Source organism: Cetorhinus maximus, chromosome 1 (assembly GCF_964194155.1).
Source record: "Cetorhinus maximus chromosome 1, sCetMax3.hap1.1, whole genome shotgun sequence".
Lineage (NCBI taxonomy): Eukaryota > Metazoa > Chordata > Chondrichthyes > Lamniformes > Cetorhinidae > Cetorhinus > Cetorhinus maximus.
Window position 1 is genome coordinate 174,701,412 of NC_135879.1, and position 24,847 is coordinate 174,726,258.

At 43.1% G+C, this 24,847-nt stretch overlaps 1 protein-coding gene across 2 annotated transcripts in view; it reads right to left on the reverse strand.

The window, feature by feature from the left end:
* parp8 (poly (ADP-ribose) polymerase family, member 8) overlaps positions 1-24,847 on the reverse strand; it is a 443,855-nt gene that overhangs the window by 191,902 nt on the left and 227,106 nt on the right. For both annotated transcript variants that reach the window (XM_078550076.1, XM_078550068.1), the window contains exon 7: positions 8,008-8,102. In XM_078550076.1, coding sequence (XP_078406202.1) covers positions 8,008-8,102 — 95 coding nt within the window. The remainder of the gene's footprint in view (positions 1-8,007; positions 8,103-24,847) is intronic.

Genomic DNA, 24,847 nt, shown 5'->3' on the forward strand with positions numbered 1-24,847 from the left:
GGCCATACATTACCCTAACTGAGGTCTTAAGGTTTCATATAGACTCATTACCTGTTGGCTTTTAGATTCTATACCTCTTGAGATAAAAGCTAGAATTTACTTTGCACTTTTTTTTTTACAGTACTGTCAACCTGAAGTCATTCTTTTAAAGTTCTGTGAACTTGTGTCCAAATCCCTCTGTTCTCTCCCAGTACTGATCAGAGTACAATTGCTGCTGTTACTTTCTTTTAATCAAATGCATCGTCTCCTACTCACTAACATTGAATTACAATCAGTCACATTTCACCACATTTCCCTCTCCCAACAAAAGTGATGCTGGAACAGAGGGGTGGAGTGCAAGGTGGAAAAAGCAACACTTTCCCCCTCCATCAAAAGTTGCTGGAGGATTGAGTAAAGGGTGGAGTGGGTACTGCCCTAATTTCTAGTTCCTCCATTCCCAAAATGCCTGATCTTCACCTCAAAAAGAAACAGAGGTTCTAAACTAGCTGGGATACAATATCCACGTGCAGAAATATCTGCAATCAGACTTTGTGATTATTCAGGTCATTATCTTCCAAAACATCATCTGTCACTTGTAAGCAAGGGAAATTAGATTTCATACAGGCAGGCAATTATCTGTGAACAATTTCACATTAATATTTGAGCAGAAATGTAGTTTGATGTACAGTTATCACAAAAATCATTAGCAACTTTGCACTCATTGTGGAAGCTTTTGATTTGTCTGATATAAACTGTATTATGTGAACGTAGCATTAGACAACACTGGACTTAGAAAGGGTAATAATAGGCTTCAGGCTAGGACCATAAGGAAATAAGACTTGGTGAAATTCAAATCCCATATGTCCCAATTAGATATGCTGTATTCTCTGGTTTCGTACACAACCAGGGTTTACCAGAACTAGCTAATAGAAAAAAGTAGTGAAAAAAGGTAGAAGAAATTTACAAGATTATTTCTTGTTTACAGGGTGGCATAGCTTGCAAACAAAGGAAAGTATAGGTCCATCTGATCAGAAACCTTAATGCCTCTTCAATCGTCCATTGCCTCAAATATATATCCAAGTCTTGCTTCACTTTTCCTGTTGTATTTCCCTTCCTTGGGAATCTATTCATCATCCTCTATCTAAAGTGGCCAGGACCAACTTGTGTTAGAACAGGCATCAGTGACCTCTGATCCTGACCCCACTGGAGTATCCGAAGTCCGGCAATATAATCATGTGATTCTGCAGTGAGGGTACCTGGTCCACAGTGGCTATTAATGGGGACAGGGGTCGACTGAAATGTTAACTCTTGTTTTTTTTCTCCCTACAGATGCTACCAGACTGGCTGAGCATTTACAGCATTGTCTGTTTTCGTTTCAGATTGACAGCATCTGCACTATTTTGCTTTTACATTCTCTAATCATCCGGTTCAATAGGTGATGAACAAGGTTACATTCTGGATAATCCAGTCAAGGATTATTGGTTAAAGCACTAATTCTAGTAATGCTGTTGCAATCAGGGAAGTGCGAGAGGAGGATCCTGGGACAGGCAGTCAGCAGGACCTAGAGAAGAGATTGGCAGAGATTTAAAAAGAATGGGAGCTGAGAGTCAGAACAGAGATTCGAAAAGAGCGGGAGCTGAGAGTCAGTGCGGAGATTTAAAAAGAGCAGGAGCTTGACTCGAGGCTGAAAGCAGTGCGAAGACGTCGCAATTCAAAAAGTGCGATGCAGGGAGGCAGCTGATTGGTAAGTAGGGTCAGGTGAGTATTTCTACTTCTACTTTTTCGACTAATTAAACTGCTGCAGTCCATTCGCTTAAGCAAAATAAGATGAGGATCTTGGACTGTAATGGGAGTCTTTGGAGTGGAATAAGGCCCCTAGCATGATTAGTATTCTTTAAAGGGAGTAACTCACAAGCTTAAGCTAAAGGGAAGTCATGGTAGCAGAACTCTCACCCATGATATGCTCCTCCTGCGCTAAGTGGGAAGTCATGGACATTTCCAGTGTCCCTGGCAACCATGTGTTCAGGAAGTATGTCCAGCTGCAGCTACTGGCTAACTGCATTTCGGAGCTGGAGCTGCAGGCAGATTCACTGTGGAGCATCCGTGATGCAGAGATTATTGTGGGCAGCATGTTCAGTGAGGTGGTCACACCGCAGGTAAAGACTGAACAGACAGAAAGGGGATGGGTGATCATGAGGCAGAGTAGAGGAAGGCAGGTAGTGCAGGAGTCCCCTATGGCCGTCCCCCTCTCTAACAGATATACCGTTTTGGATACCGTTGGGAGAGATGACTTCTCGGGGAAAGCAGCAGGAGCTAAGTCCATGGCACCACGAGTGGCTCTGCTGCACAAGAGGAGAGGAGAAGAGTGGCAGGGCTATAGTGATAGGGGATTCAATAGTAAGAGGAACAGACAGGCATTTCTGCCGCTGCAAAAGAAACTCCAGGATGATATGTTGCCTCCCTGGTGCCAGGGTCAAGGATGTCTTGAAGAAGCTGCAGGGCATTTTGAAGGAGGAGGGTGAACAGCCAGTGGTTGTGGTATATATTGGTACAAGTGACATAGGTTAAAAAAAAAAGGTCCTACAAGCTGAATATAGGGAGTTAGGACATAAATTACAAAGTAGGATCTCAAAGGTAGTAATCTCAGAATTACTACCAGTGCCATGTGCTAGCGAGAGTAGAAATAACAGGATATATCAGATGAATATGTGTCTGAAGAAATGGTGTAGTGGGAGAGATTGGGACCGGTTCTGGGGAAGGTGGGACCAGTACAAACAGAACGGGTTGCATCTGGGCAGGATCAGGACCAATGTTCTCGGGCCAGTGTTTGCTAGTGTGGCCGGGAAGGGATTAAACTAGAATGGCAGGGGGATGGGAGCCTGAGTAGAGAGGCAGAGGAGGGGGAAACAAGGATTGAAACAAAAGACAGAAAAGTAAGAAGCAAAAGTGGAAGGCAGAGAAACAAGGGTGGAAAACAAATGGGTCATAGTGCAAAATAAAGCTAAGATGACTAACAAGGTTAAAAAGACAAGTCTAAAGGCATTGTATCTTAATGAGCGGAGCATTCACAATAAGATGAATTAACAGCCCAAATAGATATAAGCGGTTATGATATCGTTGCAATTATGGGGACATGGCTGCAGGGTGACCAAGGATGGGAAGTGAACATCCAGGGGTATTCAATATTTAGGAAGTATGGACAAATAGGGAAAGGAGGTGGGGTAGCATTGTTAGTAATGGAGGAAATCAATGCAATACGGAGGAAGGATATTGGCTCGGAAAATCATGATGTGGAATCTGTTTGGGTGGAGATAAGAAACACCAAGGGGCAGAAAACATTGGTGGGGGATGTCTATAAGCCCCCAAACAGTAATGGAGATGTAAGGGAAGGCATTAAGCAGGAAATTAGAGGCACATGCAATAAGGGTACAACTGTAATCATGGGTGTCTTTAGATTGGACAAACCAAACTAGCAATAATACGGTGGAGGAGGATTTCTTGGAGTGTATACGTGATGATTCTTTAGACCAATAAGTTGAGGAACCAACTAGAGAGCAGGCTATCCTAGACTGGGCATTGTGCAATGAGAAAGGGTTAATTAACAACCTTGTTGTGAGGAATCCCTTGGGGAAGAGCGACCATAAAATGATAGAATTGTTCATTAGGATGGAGAGTGAAGAAGTTCAATCCGAAACAAGTTCCTGAATCTAAATAAAGGAAACTATGAGGGTACAAGGCACAAGTTGACAATGATGGATTGGGGAACCTTATTAAAAAGGTTGACAGTGGATAGGTAATGGCTCATATTTAAGGAACACATGCATGAATTACAACAATTATTCATTCCTGTCTGATGCAAAAATAGTTGAACCGTGGCTTACAAAATAAATTAGGGATAGTATTAGATCCAAAGAGGAGACATATAAAATTTCCAGAAAAAGCAGCAAGCCTGAGGATTGGGAACAATTTAGACTTCAGCAAAAGTAGACAAAAATATTGATCAAGAAGGGAAAAATGGAGTATGAGAGGGAACATAAAAACTGACTGTAAAAGCTTCTATAAATATGTGAAGAGAAAAAGATTAGCAGAGACAAATGTAGGTCCCTTACAGTCAGAAACGGGGGAAATTATAATGGGGAACAAAGAAATGGCAGAAGAATTGAAGACATATTTTGGTTCTGTCTTCACAAAAGAAGTCACAAATAATTTCCCAGGAATGTTAGGGAACCAAGGGTTTAGTGAGAGGGAGGAATTGAAGAAAATCAGTTTTAGTAAAATATTGGTGCTAGAGAAATTAATGGGGTTAAAGGTTGAAAAATCCCCAGTGCCTGATAATCTACATCTCAGAGTACTAAAGGAAGTGGCCCTGGAAATATTGGATGCATCGGTGGTCATCTTCCAAAATTCTATAGACTCTGGAGCAGTTCCTACAGATTGGAGGCAAATGTAACCCCACTATTTAAAAAAGGAAGGAGAGAAAAAACAGAATTACAGACCAATTAACCTAACATCAGTAGTGGGGAAAATGCTAGAGTCTATTATAAAAGATGTGGACTTGGGAAGCATTAACGGGATTGTACAAAGTTAGCATGGGTTTAAGAAAGGGAAATCATGCTTAACTAATCAACTGGAGTTTTTTGAGGATGTAACTTGTAGAATAGACAAGGGAGAACCAGTGGATGTGGTGTATTTGGATTTCAAGAAGGCTTTTGATAAGAGGCTAGTGGGCAAAATTAAAGCACATGGGATTGGGGGTAATTTACTGGCAAGGATTGAGAATTGGATGACAGACCAGAAACACAGAGTGGGAATAAATTGATCCTTTTCTAGGTGGCAGGCAGTGACTCATGGTGTACCGCAGGGATCAGTGCTTGGGCCCCAGCTATTTATGATATATATAAATGACTTAGATGAGGAAACCAGATTCAATATTTCTAAATTTGCTGATGACACAAAACTGGGCAGGGTTGAGTTGTGAGGAGGATACAAGGAGGCTTCAGGGCGATTTAAACAAGTTGTGTGTGTGGGCAAACACATGGCAAATGCAGTATAACGTGGATAAATGTGAAGTTATACGCTTCAGTGTGAAGAACAGAAAGGCAGAGTATTAGTTAAATGGAGATATAGTGGGAAATGTAGATGTACAAAGGGATCTGGGTGTTCTTGTACACCAGTCGATGAAAGTAAACAGGCAGGTGCAGCAAACAATTAGGAATGCAAATGGTATGTTGGCCTTCATTGCAAGAGGATTTGAGTTCAGATGTAGGGATATCTTACTGAAGTTATACAGGGCCTTGGTGAGACCACGTTTGGAGTATTGCGTGCAGTTTTGGTCTCCCTACCTAAGAAAGGATATACTTTTCATAAAGGGAGTGCAGCAAAGGTTCACTAGGCTGATACTGGGGATGGCAGGACTATTGTATGAGGAGAGATTGGTTCGACTGGGCCAGAGTTTAGAAGAATGAGAGGGGATCTGATTGAAACGTATAAAATTCTAAGAGGACTAGACAGACTGGATGCAGGGTGGATGTTTCCTCTGGTTGGGGAGTCTAGAACCATGGGCCACAGTCTCAGGATAGGGGGAAGGCCATTTAGGACTGAAATTAGGAAAAATTTCTTCACTCAGAGGGTGTTCAACCTGTGGAATTCTCTACCACAGAAGGCTGTGGAGGTCAGATCACTGAGTGTATTCAAGAAATAAATTGATACATTTTTGGCTGTTAGGGGCATCAAGGGGTATGGAGAGAAAGCGGGAATATGGTGTTGAGATAGAGGATCATCCATGATCATATTGAATGGCAGAGCAGGCTGGAAGGGCCAAATGGCCTACTCCTACTCCTAGTTTCTATGTTTCTGTAAGACAATTAGAAAGTACAAAATGAGAAGAGCCCCTAATTTAATGCCCTGAGAAAAATGTCCTTACTTAGTGATTCTCAAAGGTATCAATCAAATGCCAGAATATTCATCAGTTCTGATGGCTCCTCTATTCAATCCTGACTTGCAACTCTCCACAAAGAAATTATCATTACAGTATCTGTAAACGTTTGGAGGCACACCTCAGGCATCTTGACCTATTGATATACTATGCCAAAGATAAAGGAACAGATGAATGACAGACAGATAAAAATAAAGGGTAACAAAGCCCAAGGTGCAGAGACAAGTTTGTAGACAAGTGATGGAGCAGCTCTGTACCCAACCCCCTCCTTTATAACTGCTGAAGTCAAGAAGATGCAACAGGATATTCCCAACATGGTGGTTTGCTCTGCCACTTAAGGGAATATCCCTGTAGTCCAGCCTTTCCAAGAAGATAGAGTCAGGTTTCAGGTCACAACTGATAGCAGGGGATGTTTTAGTGAATAGAAACAGTATATAAACAAGGCTCTGAATAAAAGTATACTTATTTAAATAAAAATATTCGGAGCACAGAGGCTTAGTGACTTTTCAGGAAATATGAAATTCAATTCTCCCAAAATTAAAATACGAATGAAAATCAGTTTTCTTTAAATATGTTTTCTCTTTGAAATATCACTTTGTCCATTAAAGCTCACAATTGGATGTTCTCGTGTTTGGAGATTGCCTGGATACAGAGCTGCAAATCCTCCATCCCCTCTACCTAAACCTCCTATTCTCTGGTAAAGTTCCAAGTATTATAAATATAAGTTCCCCTAGGACAATGGTTACAGAAAATAGATCATTTTACAGTATAAATTTTTGAAATAACATTTTATAACAACCTGTAGAATTAACAAAATGTTGTAATTCAGTTATGCATTATTCAGTAGCTGTGTAATAACATCTAGGTATGCTAGTAAAGAAAACTGACATTTATTGTTTCAGAACTACATTAGGGATATGATCATTGGGGAGTTGTTTTCTTCGTGAAAGGAACAAAAGGCTATTTTGGAATAAAAGCACTGTATATTTAAAATCATCCCAGTTTTATATTTTAATTATGCTTTGTAGTCAATTTATTAGGATAACATCATAAATCATGCGGCAAATATACTGAATTCAAATTATTTTTTCCTTGTAGTCACTTAGCTGGGCATCATGTAAACCTATGGACCATGTTCAAGAATTGAAATATAAAAAGAAAACTGAATACAAGAAATATGGTATTACTGCAATAATTTACAGACTTAAAAATAATTTAGTAAAAATAAAACTATACAGATCTTTCCTTTGCTGAAGTTAACTTAAAAACAAGTGTTCTGAATTAGGTGTTATTGTTTAACTTAATGCTCCATTTCTGGGGAATGATCTTCAGGTGAGTGGGCCACTTGGGTTTTGCGGACCAAATTGTTAGGCATTGTGGATTGGATTGCCTGGTATAGAGAAGTGTGAAGAGCTCAAGATTTTGGCTGGGAGCATAAATGCCATAAATCACTTTAACAAGCAGTCTTTGTGCTATCCTTTGGTAACAGCTATGATTGCTTACAGTGTGAAAAGTTCCATCATAGCATCATCTTGCTTGATGGCATGGAAGAACAAGAGCAGCAAAAAGAGTAATAGAAAACAGAGTTATCAGCACTGTCCCTATCCACCAGCTCTCTCTATTTATAACATTCATTTTGACACCGTTAAAAGTGATCCTGACACTCTGAATAAATCCAATATTCAGCTGCTTTATTTATCTTTTAGTAGTGCATGATGATAAATTACAGTCAGCTCATAGAGCAATAAACATGTCAGGCACACTGATATCACCAAATGTCAGCATCCTTCAATCCTGTTCAAAAAATACCAGCAAGACTGAAGCTAAAATATTTCCTTGTTTGGGGTTACCTCCAAAGTGGGTTTCTAAATTAACTTTCATTATTGCATGATTTGTCTGTTCCTCTTTCTCCCTTTCCTCAAAGTTGTCAATAAATTGGAAAAAAACAAAACACATTATTGGTCATTGGAGTAGTTTTCCTAGCTTTGCTGTGACTAAACCGCAAATGCATAGGCATTACAAAGTCTCAATAAGCTGAGAACACATTCAGCCTCATTCCTTATAACTGAAAGACTGTTCAGCAAACAGCTTACCTGAGGGATACTGCGCCGGGCCCATAGATCTCTCTCACAGCTGCCAGGTCAGCTTCAAGCTGCGGGTGCTTATGAAGTTCACCATCATAGTTACCCTGGAATCACAATCACAACTAAGTTTGCCAAGTGAAAAGATACCATAATTGTATGAACACATGCAGCCTAGAAGTTAAATAGTGTTCTTATTTCAAAAGACTATCCAGCATGTTATGGGGTGATTCCATACATTGACACAGTATAGGCAGACGGCCTGTGATTTGGCCTGGATGTCCAATAAAGGCATGGTGCTGCCATGTATACCACTGACTAGACCCTTCTAGTCATATCTGGAGAGAGGAAAAAAACATACAATAAACATGAAGCCAATTTAGGGAGCACAATGAGAAATTTCTCTCCATTTGTTGAATTATATAGAATAGCCTGAACAGAGTGGGCACATGTGGCATTGAGTGCTGCTATTGCCACCTGTTAATGAAATTGCATTCCTATGGTGCCTTTTATTGCCTCAGGGTGGCCCAAAGTGCTTTACAGCCAATGAAGTGCTTTTGAAGTATAGTCACTGTTGTAAAGTAGGAAAAACAGCAATCAATTTATACATAACCAGGACCTACAAACAACAACATGGTAATGACCAGATAATTTGCTTTTCGGTGTACTTGTCTATGAAAACTGCAATCAGGGTCCAAACAATATCATAAGGTTTTGAATTGCATATGTTACAAGGATGTACTTTTATTTTAAAAGATACAATCTCGCATTTTCCTTTTTCTGGCTGGATTAGAAAAAAACAGAAATCCTCTAAAGACAATGGAGGCTGCCAGATGGCTACAATATACAGTTTGCATTCCACCAGTGGGATGGAAAGAAAAGACACTCAACCCCCTGAGGAACATGAAAGACCCCATCCCCTGTTGGTTTTACGCTATCCTGAAACTTTTCAAATGTTTCTAGTATGAGACATAAAGATGCAATTAGCTGTTCAAAAACAATGACTGCAGCAGACATGGACTGATAGAATTTCTATGGAATATACAGCCAGCAGGGTACTTTAAGGGCCTGTTTACCAAGCAGGAGAGAAATCAAGACAATGCTGTACTTAAACAATTGTTTGTCCTCTCTCTCTCTCTCTCTCTCACAAGTATTGTGTCCAGATTTGCAAAGTAACCATCCTAAGAAGAGAAATCTATTGCAAATCAAGACCTTTTGGGAATAAGATGTGGAATTCTGCTCCATATACCCAGGAAGACAACTGAACAAAACAGCCAAAACATCATTTTTGTGGAAATGAGAAAGGATCTAGGAAGAGTGGATTGGGATAAGTTGTTTTCTGGCAAGGATGTGTTCAGTAAGTGGAAGGCATTCAAAGGTGAAATTTTGAGAGTGCTGAGTTTGCATGTTCCTGTCAGGATTAAAGGCAAAGTTAACAGGCATAGGAAACCTTGGTTTTCAAGGGATATTGGCGATCTGGTTAAGAAGAAGAGAGAGGTGTATAGCAGGTATAGGCAACAAGGAGCAAATGAAGTACTTGTAGAGTATAGAAAATGTAAGAAAATACTAAAAAAGGAAATCAGGAAGGCAAAAAGACATGAGGTTGCTTTGGCAGATAATGTGAAGGTAAACCCGAAGAGTTTCTACAAGTATATTAAGAGTAAAAGGATAGTAAGGGACACAATTGGTCCCCTTGAAGATCAGAGTGGCTGTCTATGTGTGGAGCCTCACGAGATGGGGGAAATCTTAAACAGTTTTTTTGCATCAGTATTTACTCAGGAAACTGGCATAGTGTATAAGGAAGGAAGGGAAACAAGCAGTAGTGTCATGGAACATATAGAGATTAAAGAGGAGGAATTGCTTGCTGCCTTACAGCGAATAAAGGTAGATAAATCCCCCGGGCCTGACATGATATTCCCTCGGACCTTGAGGGAGACTAGTGTAGAAATTGTAGGGGCCCTGGCAGAAATATTTAAAATGTCCTTAGCCACGGGTGAGGTGCCAGAGGATTGGAGGGTAGCCCATGTTGTTCCGTTGTTTAAAAAAGGCTCCAAAAGTAAACCAGGTAATTACAGGCCAGTGAGCCTGACGTCAGTAGTAGGTAAATTATTGGAAGGTGTTCTAAGAGATCGGATATATAATTATTTGGACAGCCAAGGGCTGATTAAGGATAGTCAGCATGGCTTTGTGCGTGGTAGGTCGTGTTTAACGAACCTTGTAGAGTTTTTCAAGGAGGTTACCAAGGAAGTAGATGAAGAAAAGGCTGTGGATGTTGTCTACATGGACTTTAGTAAGGCCTTTGACAAGGTCCCACATGGGAGGTTAGTTCAGAAGGTTCAGACACTTGGTATTCATGGAGAGGTTGTAAACTGGATTCGAAATTGGCTGTGTGGGAGAAGACAGAGTGGTAGTGGATGATTGCTTCTCAGACTGAAGGTCTGTGACTAGTGGTGTGCCTCAGGGATCTGTGCTGAGACCATTGTTGTTTGTTGTCTATATCAATGATTTGGATGATAATGTGGTGAACTGGATCAGCAAGTTTGCTGATGACACTAAGATTGGAGGCGTTGTGGACAGCAAGGAAGGCTTTCAAAGCTTGCAGAGTGATCTGGACCAACTGGAAAAATGGGCCACAAAATGGCAGATGGAATTTAATGCGGAAAAGTGTGAGGTGTTACATTTTGGAAGGTCAAACCAAGGTAGGACATACACAGTAAATGGTAGGGCACTGAGGAGTGCGGAGGAACAAAGGGATCTGGGAGTTCAGATACATAATTCCCTGAAAGTGGCGTCACAGGTAGACAATGTTGTAAAGAAAGCTTTTGGCATACTGGCCTTCATAAATCAAAGTATTGAGTATAGGAGTTGGGATGTTATGGAGAGGTTGTATAAGACATTGGTGAGGCCAACTTTGGAGTATTGTGTGCAGTCTTGGTCGCCTAACTACAGGAAGGATATCAGTAAGATTGAAAGAGTGCAGAGAAGATTTACTAGGATGTTGCCGGCTCTTCAGAAGTTGAGTTACAGGGAAATATTAAACAGGTTAGGACTTTATTCCTTGGAGCGTAGAAGAATGAGGGGAGATTTGATAGAAGTTTACAAAATTATGAGGGGTATAGACAGAGTAAATGCGAGTAGGCTGTTTCCACTTAAATTAGGAGAGATAAACACGAGAGGACATGGCTTTAGGGTGAAAGGGGAAAGGTTTAGGGGGAACATTAGGGGGAACTTCTTCACTCAGAGAGTGGTGGGAGTGTGGAACGAGCTGCCATTTGACGTGGTAAATGCGGGCTCACTCTTAAGTTTTAAGAATAAATTGGATAGATACATGGATGGGAGAGGTCTGGAGGGTTATGGAATGGTGCAGGTCAATGGGACTAGCGGAATAATATTTCGACACAGACTAGAAGGGCCAAATGGCCTGTTTTCTGTGCTGTAGTGTTCTATGGTTCTATGAAATCACCACATTAAGACCAGCCAAAAGAACAGCTAACCGTATACTCCTTTGTTTTATCTTCTTCACAAACTGTAAAAAATCCTTAAGCCTACCCTCTTATTCTGCCTTCTGTGCTAGTGTGTGTGTGTGGGCCCAGGCAAGTACGTATGACATATGAATGGTGGTTGCGATTTACCTAGTCTTCATTTTTAATTTAGGAAATAAGTTTCAATAAACATATCTTGTTCTTTGTTTAACCTAAGAAAACCTGTCTGACTTATTCTTTACAACCTGAAAGCATAAATAGTGGTGCTCTTGCAGCTTTGACAAAGTATATCCTCTCTAAATTCACAAAACACCCTGTTACAGTCAGACCTGGAGTGGGAGAATAGGGGAGTCATTTCACCCCCTCCTCATGTAACACATTATCAGAAGAACCAGTGGCTGAAATGAGCAGGCACTCTGGGTGTCCAAGGGAAGGTTCCAATGAAAATGCAAGGTCTGTCAACTTTAACAGGGTGGCTAAGTCAATTGAGGCCTTTATCACCTTATGAATGTCAATTTGGCTGGACCAAAATGGGTACCCTGTTATGCAAAGCTCTGAGCTAAAGACAAAACTTACCTCATAGTACTATATAACCGAAAAACTTGCCACATTCATCTTCTGAAACCAAAATGCACAATTCATTGTGAAACAATCTAGCTGCATGATGCACAGTCACCTACTGGGTTGCAAGCTGTGGGCATGTCTATTGATACATGCGCTTATTCAACCCCAAAACTCACAAGATTCCTTTGATGCTAGTGCACATTGAAGCTCAAGGATATACTCCTAAATTGGAGAAGGCCTCGCCAATCAAGTCTCCTCTGACTGGCCCAAAGAGTTCTGTGGACCAGCCTACCTGGGTAATAGGTAGGACAGTGCCTCAAGTACAGAAAGCTCTCTCTGTCTGATTACTGCCATGGGCATCCTCCTTGTCTCCCCTGGATCCTAGAAGGTAATAGGAATCTCAGAAGAAATGTCAATCCTGCCAGCAAGGTTGTAGCAATTCATAGTAGAATTCCCATGACTAACAAGGGTAAGAGATGAAAAGAAAAAGAAAGAAAAAGGCTAAATTAAACTGAAATGCAATTAAATATGCTCCTGAAGAAATGTGATAAAAACAAGTCGAGTGTCAGTAAACCCAGACAGATGGCTTTAAAGGGATAGGACCTCACAGCCATTAACCGTGTACCTGGTAGTTTATACCAGCGCATACAAATAACCTGGCAATGGTGAAGTAAAACACTAAAAAATGTTGGGGAAAGAAACTCCACCTGCATTTAAATATTTTAAAAAGGTGTAATGTTCTCATCTTCAACTGAAATGAGAAGCTCCTGAATTATGAAGTCCCTGACAAGGCAAATACCGCAGTAACATTCCAAATGGCATGGGCATCATATTCTCTTTAAAAATTACCCTGACCCAAGGATTCAGGACTGGGTCAGGGACACAGTGATCAGATATCCTGCTTTTAGCGTGATGGTCCCGGTTTTTCATGAAACGTTCCAGTGTCCCGAAAATATGTTCAGAATAGCTCAAATGTCCCGGTTTGCAACTTTTCTCTCATCACATGAACTATATCAGAGATTTCCAGCAGCACTTCACCTTTTTGCACAGCATCAGTTTTTCTTCAGTTTACTTCCACTCCCCTCCCCTTTACCTCGCTCTCCATTTACTGTTGGTAAACCCAAAACAAAACCTTGCTGGCTGCACCCTGTGAACTGGAATGCCACTAACTGCCCAACAGCTAAGCAGCTGCAATGGGATGCTCCTGCCTACGCAGAAATCCTTCTGAATGGCCACCAGAGCTGGCACCGGGGGCAGATCGTTTTTGCCCCAAAATGGACTGTTTTCAAAGGGATGGCCTCTCATTGCTCTTGGTTGGCTCGCCTTTCAGTGTCCTGACTGGTCATTCCATCAGTACCGACAATCCAATTTTTTCGATTGGCCTTCTATGAAGGAGGCCAGCGCGGGGAGAGCCAGAAGCCGACGGGGGGAGAGTGGGGCAGAACTGGGGTCCGGCGGGAGAGAGCTGGAGGCCAGCAGAAGAGAGTGGGGGAGAGCCAGGAGCTGGCGGGGGCAGAGCAGGGAGAGTTGGAGGCTGGCAGGGGGAGAGTGGAGGAGAGCCAGAAGCCGGCAGGGAGAGAGTCGGGTAGAGCCGGAGGCCGGCCAGGAAGAGTCGGGGATAGCTGAAGGTCGGCAAGGGAGGGTGGGGGAGAGCTGGAAAGAGGCAGGGGAGAGTTGGGGAGAGGCAGGGGTCTGTGGGGGAGAGTGGGGAAGAGCTGGAACCGGCAGGGGAGAACGGGGGAGAGCTGCAGGCCGACGGTGGAGAGCATGAGGCCAGTGGGGAGGTACTGATTTATAGGAGGCACAGGGGTTTAATTTATAGAAGTTACTTGGGGTAACTTTTACGAGTTAGTTGGGGTAATGTATAGGAGTTATTAGGATTAATTTACCCTCATGACCTCCTATAAATTAACCCCATGACCAGCTGGAGGCTGGGAGGGAATCAGCCTCTGGGTGATGACAGGAGATTGACAGTTGTGTCCACCAACTGCAAGCCCTACTTGAAGACATAGTTGGACAGCACCCATCAGTAAACCACCAATCAACGCTGCGGAAGGTAGCCGGCAAGTTTGGTTGAGCCTTGGCATGTTCAACCAAATTTCTCACTGAAAGATTGTGTGCTTTTATGCTAAATCTTCCACACTTGAGGTACATTTGCTCATCTAAATTCCAGCTTCTGGCAGGTAATGTCTATTGTTAGAACCATTGTGCATTGCACAATAAAGCTAGAGCAGAATAGAGGATTCTGGGATCTTGTGAAAAACAAAGCGTTCAGTTTTTTTCAGAAAATGAGCCAGAAATGTTATTGGAACAAAAGTCTGGTTCACAACTGTTATCGTCAATAATTGAGTGTCTTTAGGGTTGCAAATCCTGGCTGGTCATGTTCTGGGAGATGTCAACAAGTGACTACCTTCAATTGCACCTCCACCAGACTCCTACCATTGGTCACCCAACATGTGCATCATCACAGAGTCCGGCCTTCTCAAAGGTTTTTAATGTGCTCCAGTTTTGAATTTTAAAAATCTGGTCACCCTAGTCAAGGATGCCACAAACTGGTGGCCCAGATCTCAGGGCCCTACACTCCCAGCATTGGAGCAGGGTCTCAGGAATCTCACTTCACCTGCAATTGGTATTTTTTTAAAAATACATGTGGAGTATGATCAAAGGGAAGAAGAACCCAGGTCTGCTGGGTTAGAGAGTGAGGTTCTAAGTCCCGTCAGGAGTGAGATGGAGCCCAGTAGGCCATGGCTGGCAACAGCCGGAGACTGGAGCACCCCGTGGTACAGAGTGCAGGAGAGGGGAAGCGAGGGTCCAGGAGAGGGGGTGAGCGAGAGTTGTCAGAGGGAGCATGGCAACAGCAGACAGGATGGCTACCCAAGCTGCAGTCAGCGAGAGGTGGAGGCAGAGTGATGGGCAAGCTGTTAGCCAAATGTCAACACTGGGAGAAACTGTGCATGCGCCAATGGATGCAGTGCGAACTGAATGCACATGTATAACTGTTCCTGGGACCTGGCCAATTGGTGTCAGGAGTTACAGTGCATTCTGAACAAGCATTGTCCAATATGTTGAATGTTACTATATATTCAAAGCTAAAGCAGTTTCTCAGTTAATCACTGCAAAGAGAAGTTCCCTCATGAAAAGAACTAATTGTATTTTTTCTATCTACGTGTGCAACTGACATGGCCAGTGCCTGAATTTCTGGGACTGTCCTTTTAAAGAATGCGGTTAAGCAACTATCAAGAGTTTTCACTTTCAAGGCTCAACACTTATTGTTGTCTTAACAGTAAATAAAAGTGGTCAGCAAGGGTTCATCTTAAAGGAATGGGTCAAATAATTTCAAAGGATTGTGTCTCAAGTAATTTCTTACTTGAAAGCTAGAAGGGTCCAGGACAATAAGCTTCGAATGTGGTAACTGAGGTGGACCCAATTTCCAACCCATTGGCAGCAAGAATGCAGTGGGGAGGGGTAGGGTTGGGAGTTTGGGATTACAAACATTTTAAAAACTCAGAAGTAAGTGCAGCTTTTTAACCCAGCCACTACATTACCACAATTAGCTTCAGCAGGTGTGATGATAACCCGCATGAATTAATTTTAATTATTTTAATTCCAGTATTTAAAGGAAACATACAATGTAAAGTGTTCCAGAGTTGGAAACAGAATAGAATGAGTTGACAGAATGGAGCACACATATTCAAAAGCTGCAGTTGATTTTAGTGACATAACCCTGGATGGAATGCTGGGGCTATAAGGGCCAGAGGGAGGTACTCTACTGACGAGAGGAAGAAGCCAGCCAGTGAAACAAAGGAGGCATGGCTGGACATTACCCATATGGTCAGCAGCAGGAGTGCAGTGTCCACTCAGATTCAAGGAAAGCGACTTAGTAATCGAAGCAGGGCAGAGAAGGTGAGTGCAGTGCACGTTACCCCAATCGCCTCACTCTGCCTTCTCAAGCCTATTTCAGTTCATCACTCACACCAACTTACCTTGCAGGTACACTCATCCCCCTCTGTCTAAGATCTTCCTCACATCCTCATCTGTCCATCCAGGACTGACACAGGCTCATTTTCATAAAAGATCACATCTCTCCTTCATAGGCACCCTCAGAATAAAGTCTCCATTCTACCTGTTCAACACATGCCTTTACTCTCACTAATGTGCCTCTACTTTTCCTCCTTGCAGGAGAAGAGAGCACAGAACATGAGGCAGAGACAGAGCCAAATAACAGCTGCAGTGGAAGATGTACTGGACATCCACAGAATTTCAGTGTGCTCAGCCATCAGAAATGGGGAGATCGGGACCTCCTCACTATCTGGCGACAGAATTAAATATCAGACAGCCAAAAATCATACATCACTCAGCCGTGCTGTCAGCATACGATCATGTACAAAATGAATATTTAAAATATTCTTACTTGGCAGTTCTACTTCTTGTCTTTAATCTCCAACGGGACCTTTAAGAGTCCTGCAGAAAGTGATCCAGAAAGACAACAACAAATCCTCAGAGAAGTCCTCTGAGGGGGAATCATTACAGTACTCATGCAGAGTATCCAACAACTCAGATACTCAAACTTCAGTGGGACCAGTAAGGCAGATAGCTAGATTTTCACATGGTGTCTCACATTCATAAATGAGCAAGTGAGATGATGGAGCCAGGGAGAAAAGTGGAGAGTCTGACTTTGGAGGCCACAGGGTGCTGCAAGCTCTGCTCAGCTGCACTCAGATGCTGAGCCTCGGAGGTCATTGACAAAACAGATACTCTGGAGCAGCACCATAGAATGTGCCAGGTATGGTCTCCTGCTGGTTGCACCTCTCTGCTCGCCTGTGGAGGAGGCTGTTGTTGCTGCAACTACTGCTGCTCTTTCTGCTGATTCTTTTCCTGCTGATGCTGCTATTGCTGCTGTTCATCTTGTCCTTATCTGAAGTCCAAAGTAAAACAGCACAAGAGGCACCCTTGCTGAGGTGAGAGATCACAGCTCCTAAGAGGAGATTAGACTTGCAAATCTCTAAAGTTGTCAAATTAACCTTCAAAGTGTGCAAAAGGAACCTCTCAGCACAAGAACTGTGAACAAAGCCTTTCAAACAAGAAAGCAGCTGTGAGGTTTCAGTACTTACTGGCATATTTTCCTGTCATGCTTTGAATCGCCTCAGTTACATACAAACATCCAAACGTACAAAATAGGAGAAGAAGACAATTCGGCCCCTCGAGCCTGCTCCGCCATTCAATAAGATCATGGCTGATCTATTTGTGTTTCGAAGTTCACATTCCCATTTACCCCCGATAACCTTTGATTCCCTTGCCTAACAAGAATCTATCTGCAAACAAAAAGCTACTGCGGATGCTGGAAATCCAAAACAAAAACAGAATTACCTGGAAAAACTCAGCAGGTCTGGCAGCATCGGTGGAGAAGAAAAGAGTCGACGTTTCGAGTCCACATGACCCTTCTGTTGAACAGAAGGGTCATGTGGACTCGAAACGTCGACTCTTCTTCTCCACCGATGCTGCCAGACCTGCTGAGTTTTTCCAGGTAATTCTGTTTTTGTTAAGAATCTATCTGCCTCTGTCTTAAAAATATTCAATGACCTCGCCTCCACCATCTTCTGAGGCAGAGAATTCCAAAGTCGCACAACCCTCTGAGAGAAATAATTTCTCCTCATCTCTGTCCTAAAAGGGTGACCCCTAATTTTAAAACAGTGCCCTCTAGTTCTGGACTCACCCACAAGAGGGAACATCCTTTCGACTTCCAACTTGTCAAGATCATTTAGGAACTTATATGCTTCAATCAAGTCACCCCTCACTCTTCTAAACTCCAATGGAAACAAGCCCAGCCTGTCTAACCTTCCCTTATAAGACAACCCGCTCAATCCAGCTATCAATCTATAAATCTCCTCTGAGCTGCCTCCAACATATTTATATCCTTCCTTAAACAGGGAGACCAATGCCCTGTGGTCTCACCAATGCCCTGTATAACCATTGTGTTCTCACTTTACTTTAACTGGCACGCTCCAGAAAGATGAGGAAACTCATGGGCCCATATTTAAATTGCAAAAGCCATGCTAATATCACTGTAATTGAGCAATTAACATACAGAAATCAACAACATGCCTGACCCGAGGGGCTTGCTCACAAACATTATTCTGGCAGTCTTTTTAAAACAAATGGAGCAATGTAGTAAGCTCAAGCTGCTGTCACACTTGCAGCTACAAAACATTGGTGCCTTAACCAGTTAACAAGATATTAGGACTGTGGATTCCAGGCACATCAGCAAACATATACTGAACAGATTCATTTTTAGTACACAAATTTCTGGTTTGCTGACACAGGCAGTCCTCTTCATTGTAAAGTCTTTACATTGTTGTAAATATTGCTTATAGAATAAGACACAACACATATATCGAGAAATTTTCACCTCCAGCTTCATAAACAGAACTTCCATTTAACGTAATAGATAGAAAATCATGGTGGGCCCTAATTCCTGAATGTGTTCCTGCTGCTTCTCGCAAATGCTGACAAAGAAAATGAGACCCATGGCCTCAGTTAATGCCAGGAAATGCCAGTGATGAGAGTTCACTGACCTGAAATGTTGGTTAGGAATATTCCCGGCCCCAAAATGGTGGGCTGGGAGGCAGAGGGGCCAATGAGTAGCAGGGCTCACCAGCGCGTTCCTGCTACCAGGGAAGTTTCCCAGTGCTAGGTCCGGCTGTCCTCCGAACAGTGGCAGGCAACCTATTTAAATGATTAAAGGCCCTAATAAGGGGATTTTTTTTCCAGACCACTGGTCTTTCATGGGATATGGGCATTGCTGGCAAGACCAGCATTTGTTGCCCATCCCTAATTGCCCTTGCAAAGGTGGTGGTGAGCTGCCTTTTTGAACAACAGCAGTCCATGTGGTGTAGATACATCCACAGTGCTGTTAGGAAGGGAGTTCCAGGATTTTGATCCAGTGGCAGTGAAAGAATGGTAGTATAGTTCCAAGTCAGGATGGTGGGTGGCTTAGAGGGGAACTTGCAGGTAGTGGTGTCTCCATGCAACTGTTGCCCCTATCCTTCTAGTTGCTAGAGGTCAGCAGATTGGTGAGTTGCTGCCATCTATTTTGTAGATGGTACACACCGCTGCCACTGTGCATCGGTGGCGGAAGGAGTGAATGTTTAAGGCAGTAGATGGGGTCCAATCAAGTTGGCTGCTTTGTCCTGGATGGTGTCAAGCTTCTTGAGAGTTGTGGGAGCTGCACTCCTCCAGGCTAGAGGAGATGATTCCATCACACTACTGACTTTTACCTTGTAGATGGTGGGCAGGCTTTGGGAAGTCAGGGGGTGAGTTATTTGCCAGAGGATTCCTAACCTCTGGCCTGCTCTTGCAGCCACAGTATTTATATGGCTGGTCCAGTTCAGTTTCTGGTCAATGGTAACCCCCCAGGATGTTGATAGTGGCGAATTCAGTGATGGTAATGCCATTGAATGTTAGATGTTATGATGGTAGAATCTCCTTTGTTGTAGGTGGTCATTGCCTACGAATATGTGAACATACATACTTACAAACATACAAAATTAGGAGCAGGAGTAGGCCATTCAGCCCCTTGAGCCTGCTCTGCTACTTGATAAGATCATGGTTGATCTGATTGTGGCCTCAATTCCACTTTCCTGCCTACCTACTATGCCCTTTGACTCCCTTGTTAGCCAAAAATCTATCTAACTCTTCCTTAAAAGTATTCAATCCTCCACTGATTTCTGGGGAAGAGAATTCCACAGACTCGCAACACCCTGAGAGAAAAAAATTCTCCTCATCTCTGTCTTAAATGGAAGACCCCTTATTTTTAAACTATGTCCCTTAGTTCTAGCCTCTTCCACAAGAGGAAACATCCTTTCAGCATTTACCCTGTCAAGTCCCATTAGGATCTATATCTTTCAATAAGATCACCTCTCATTCTTCTAAACTCCCATGGGTACAGACCCAACCTGTCCAACCATTCCTCATAAGCACTGGTGTGGCATGAATGTTATTTGCCATTTCTCAGCTCAAACCTGAATGTTGTCCAGTTCTTATTGCACGTGGGCAGGGACTGCTTCAACATCTGAAGATTTGTGAATATGGTACAATAATCAGTGAATATCCCCACTTCTGGCCTTATGATGGACGAAAGGACACTGATGAAGCAGCGGAAGATGATTGGGCCTGGACACTGCCTGAGGAACTCCTGCTGCAATGCCTTGGGGCTGAGATGATTGGCCTTCAACAACCATAACCACAATGGAGCTGCCACACCACCACTCCCCCACCCACAGCTGCAGGAAGGGACCACCAGTCTCATGGAAGTGGCTTCCTTGCGGCAGCAGGAGGCTCCGCGGCCCGAAGAAAGGGTCGCGGGGAGGGGAGAACACCCCCCAGGGTCCTAATTGACCATCTGTAGGTGTCCACTTGCTTGGTCTTTCTGATCTTTAATTTAAAACTTATTATTCCTTGATCCCCAGCCTGCTTCAGCAGTGCCCACCCTATCTCCCGTTGGGGCTGCCAAGCTTCAAGAGTTGCCAACCCTCTGATAGAGTTGGCAGCATCGACATCCTGCCCACCATTTGACAGCTAGCTCGGAGGAGGCTACCAGCAAGTGCAGACTTAGGACTCATATTTCGTCCAGATATCAGAGTCCTGAAGCCTGTGGTAAAATCTTGCCCATTAAAGCTGTTTCTCTCTCCGCAGGTGCTGCTTGATCTTCTGAGTATTACCAACCTTTTCTGTTTTTCCAGGAAATAGGTGAGGCCTTGTGTTGTTTTAAAATCTGTCTCTGTGTGAGTGGCAATATTCCAACACAAGTTATGTTACAACCAGGAATTTCCACAGTGCTGCTCCTGCCCTGATGTCTTAACTTCACTGGAAATCTGAACAACGTGGGCTGCCACCTTGGATTCAATGATGTTACAACGGCTGAGGACATTTCCAAAGGCATTTCCAGCCTCCATCTGGAATGATGCTGAATTTGAAAATAAGCTGGTTTTTCTGTGTTACTATCCCTTCTCTTGAAAGTGTCAATATATTAGTACAACACTGGAGGCTAGAGGCTGGCTCCCTAATGATAATCATCAAGGTGCTCTTTGTACATCCAAAAACCTCTAATAATTTTTTTTTAAATTCATAATGAATTAAAATTGCTAGTACAATATAGTCTCTTCATTAAGTTCTGAGGCCCTGTGCCCAGTTGATGGCTTATGCTGCTGCTTTGGGCAGAATTTAATGCCATCACCCATGGTGAGTTTGGTCCATGGCAGGAAGGCCTGTGGGCAGCCTTTCCGCCCCACTGCCAATTGACAGTATTAAGTGGGCAATTAGTGCACACACTTAAGGGCCTCATCCCGCCACCACTGGTATTCAGCCAGGGGAAGCCTGAAAGGCAAACCCTGGTTTGTTTGCTTGCGGCCTTCCAGTGGGGGAGGGGTGGGGGTGGGGGTGGCCTTCACATTGGCAGGAGTGCCTGCACAACAGAGTCAAAAGGCGAGGACTAGCTGCAAGCCACTCCCTGCTGTGCTTGGTCCCAAACCCCCTCCCCTATGACCCCTACCCCTTCCAAACAGCACTCACCCTCGTCTGGGTTCAAGGTGTTCTTTGGCTTCGGGAGGCTGTAGTATCAACAGCAGCCACCTTCTCATCAGTGGCAATGCTGAGCAAAGGAGAGCTGCCGGCCTCTGACTGGCGAGCAGCTCTTGGCGGGAAGGGCCTTTTCTTCAGGGGTCCTTGATCCCAAGGCAGGCTTTCCGCTGATTGACACTTAATGCAGTGGATCTTCCAAAAAAGAGGCAACGTGGGGGTCTCGATGGCTCTCCAGCCAGGTGAGATGCCTGTTGTCTCCACTAAATATCACCCTTTAATATTAAAGTGTATTTTTTAAAAAGCAGAAAACCTCAACTGAAACAAAAATAGACAATGCTGGGAACAGCAGAACTATCGGTACTTGTGAAGAACAGACAATTTAGCAGTGAAGCTTTATCGAAATATGGAATCATACCACACAAAGAAGACAATTTATTGTGACTATGCCAATTCTTTGGTAGAGCTTGCCAATTAGTCCCATGCCCCTGCTCTTTCCCCATAGCACTGCATTTTTTCTTTTCAAGTATTTATTCAATTTCCTTTTGAAAGTTCCTCTTCTGCTTCCACGACCCTTTTAAGGCATTGCATTCTGTTATGACATAGCAGGTATGTGTGCCAGGTGGACCAAGTCCACAAGGGAAACTTGGCCATGCTATCACAACAGTTTTGCAATTTGTATTTATTATGAGAAGATTTGGGCCCTGAATTCAGCAGTAACACCTTGAGATTTTAAAAAAATAATTAAAGCATTTATTAACAAAAGGTTTCAAGCACATACATTAGATTACAGTTACTTAATACTATAACAAATCCTAATAACCTGATTTAAAAGGCAAGTCAGCAGGTTACCACAGCACCCACACAACAGTGGAATTCCAAAGGCTTTTCTCCAACTTTAGTTACTGGACACAGCAGACTTTTGCAAACATGACTGGAGGCTTCTCCAAGGCTGTTTCACACACTCCTGTTAGATCTTACATGCCCCCACCTTAACATAGCCTTTCATTCCTCTTTATATATGTTTCTCTTTCTTTAACCAGTAAATCCCATTGTTACATATGTCTTTGCAAATTTACTTATCCCTTAATATAAAATTCTTTCATGTTGCCAATATGACCTCTTTCCTTTTGCTAAAATAAACACACTGCTTGGCCTTGCTTATGTCGCCAGTTGTAAACATCCCACCATCCATTTGAAATCCAAACAACTCCTTCACACCTTATATGCTAAGAGCTCATCCATGTTTACCAATTAACGTTTCAAGAACCCTTCTACACCTAACTCCTTTTGATAATTTCAAGCTTGCAATCTAGCTGACTCCAATTCAATTAAATCAGAGACAGACAGAATCATCCATACTCACCCTTATTAACCTTAGTTACAATAAGTCACAATAATATAATGAAAAATATATCATTTTCATGACGATTCCAGATCTTAACAACTTCCTGCCAAAAAGAAAAATCTCATCAACCTCCGCCCACCCCGTGCCCCATTGATTCTTTTGTCAATTATGTTATCTTCGGGTTGCTGACCTCCCATGCTCAACCCCCTGCAGTTTCTCCCTATGTACTCTGACACAAGCCCTCAATTTTAAACACCTCTATTTAATTGCCTTTTATCCTGCTCTGATCACATGAGAATGTTCTCAGCTTCTCTTCCTCCACAGATACTTATTGACCCCAAGTGTTTCCAACATTTTCTGTCCCTTTTTTAAAGTAAATTTTGTTTATCACTGCTGCACAACTAATTTTCCTGTTATTCAATCTCTGCCTGGTTATTTTACTACTCATTTTTTGCAGAATCAGCAGCAATGCACCAAACATAACTCACGGATAATCAAATTCAGCAATGCTTTCTGCCAAGTGAATGCTTTGCCATTTGTTATGTTTTACCACTGAAAGCTGAATATGAAATCAGAATTAGTTGCCAATTTGGCAACAACATCGGCAAATTACATATTGGCTGAGAAATGTGTTGGCCATATCTGATCCACAGGTGTATAATGGGCATCTAAGCATCAAATATGGCGAGTTAGGGTTCCAGCAGCAGAGGACTTGAGGCCGTAGCAGATACCAGAAATATTACAGAGATGAAATTAGGCAGGCATGATGATGGAGTGGATGTGGGGTTAAAAGATGAGTTCAGGGTCAAATGTATGTTTTATTTATTATTCATTCACAGGATGTGCAGTTCACTGGCTGGGCCAGCGTTTATTGCCCATCCCTAGTTGCCCTTGAAAAGGTGGTAGTGAGCTGCCTTCTTGAACCGCTGCAGTCCATGTGGTGTAGGTACACCCACAGTGCTCTTCGGGAGGGAGTTCCAGGGTGTTGACCCAGCGACAGTGATGGAACAGTGATATACTTCCAAGTCAGGGTGGTGAGTAACTTGGAGGGGAACTTCCAGGTGGTGATGTTCCCATGTATCTGCTGCACTTGTCCTTTTAGATGGTAGTGGTCATGGGTTTGGAAGTTGCTGTTGAAGGATCCTTGGCGAATTCCTGCAGTGCATCTTGTAGATGGTGCACACTGCTGCTACTGTGCGTCAGTGGCGGAGGGAGTGAATGTTTGTGAATGTGGTGCCAATCAAGCAGGCTGCTTTGTGCTGAACTGTGTCAAGCTTCTTGAGAGTTGAGGGAGCTGCACTCATCCAAGCAAGTGGGGAGTATTCCATCACACTCCTGACTTGTGCGTTGTAGATGGTGGACAGGCTTTGGACACTCCATCTACTGCCAATGCACAGTGGCAGCAGTGTGTACTATCTACAAGATGCACTGCAGGAACTCACCAAGGCTCCTTAGACAGCAACTTTCCAAACCCACAACCGCTACCAACTAGGACAAGGACAGCAGATGCTTGGGAACACCACGACCTGCAAGTTCCCCGATAAGCCACACATCACCCTGACTTGGAAAGACATCGCCATTCCTTTACTTTTGCTGGGTCAAAATCCTGGAGCTCCTTTCCTAAAAGTACTGTGGGTATACCTACACTACACGGACTGCAGTGGTTCAAGAAGGCAGTTCACCACCACCTTCTCAAGGGCAATTAGGATGTGCAATAAATGCTGGCCTAGCTGGCGATTTCCACATCCCATGAATGAATTTTTAAAAATTAGAAACTTCTTGTTGAGATTTTGTTACTCTAAATACATGGAGGCCAGAATTCTCCAATGTAGAGAGAGGCTCAAAATTGGCTGATTTTCTGGATTCAGGAATCGTCAGGGTTAGA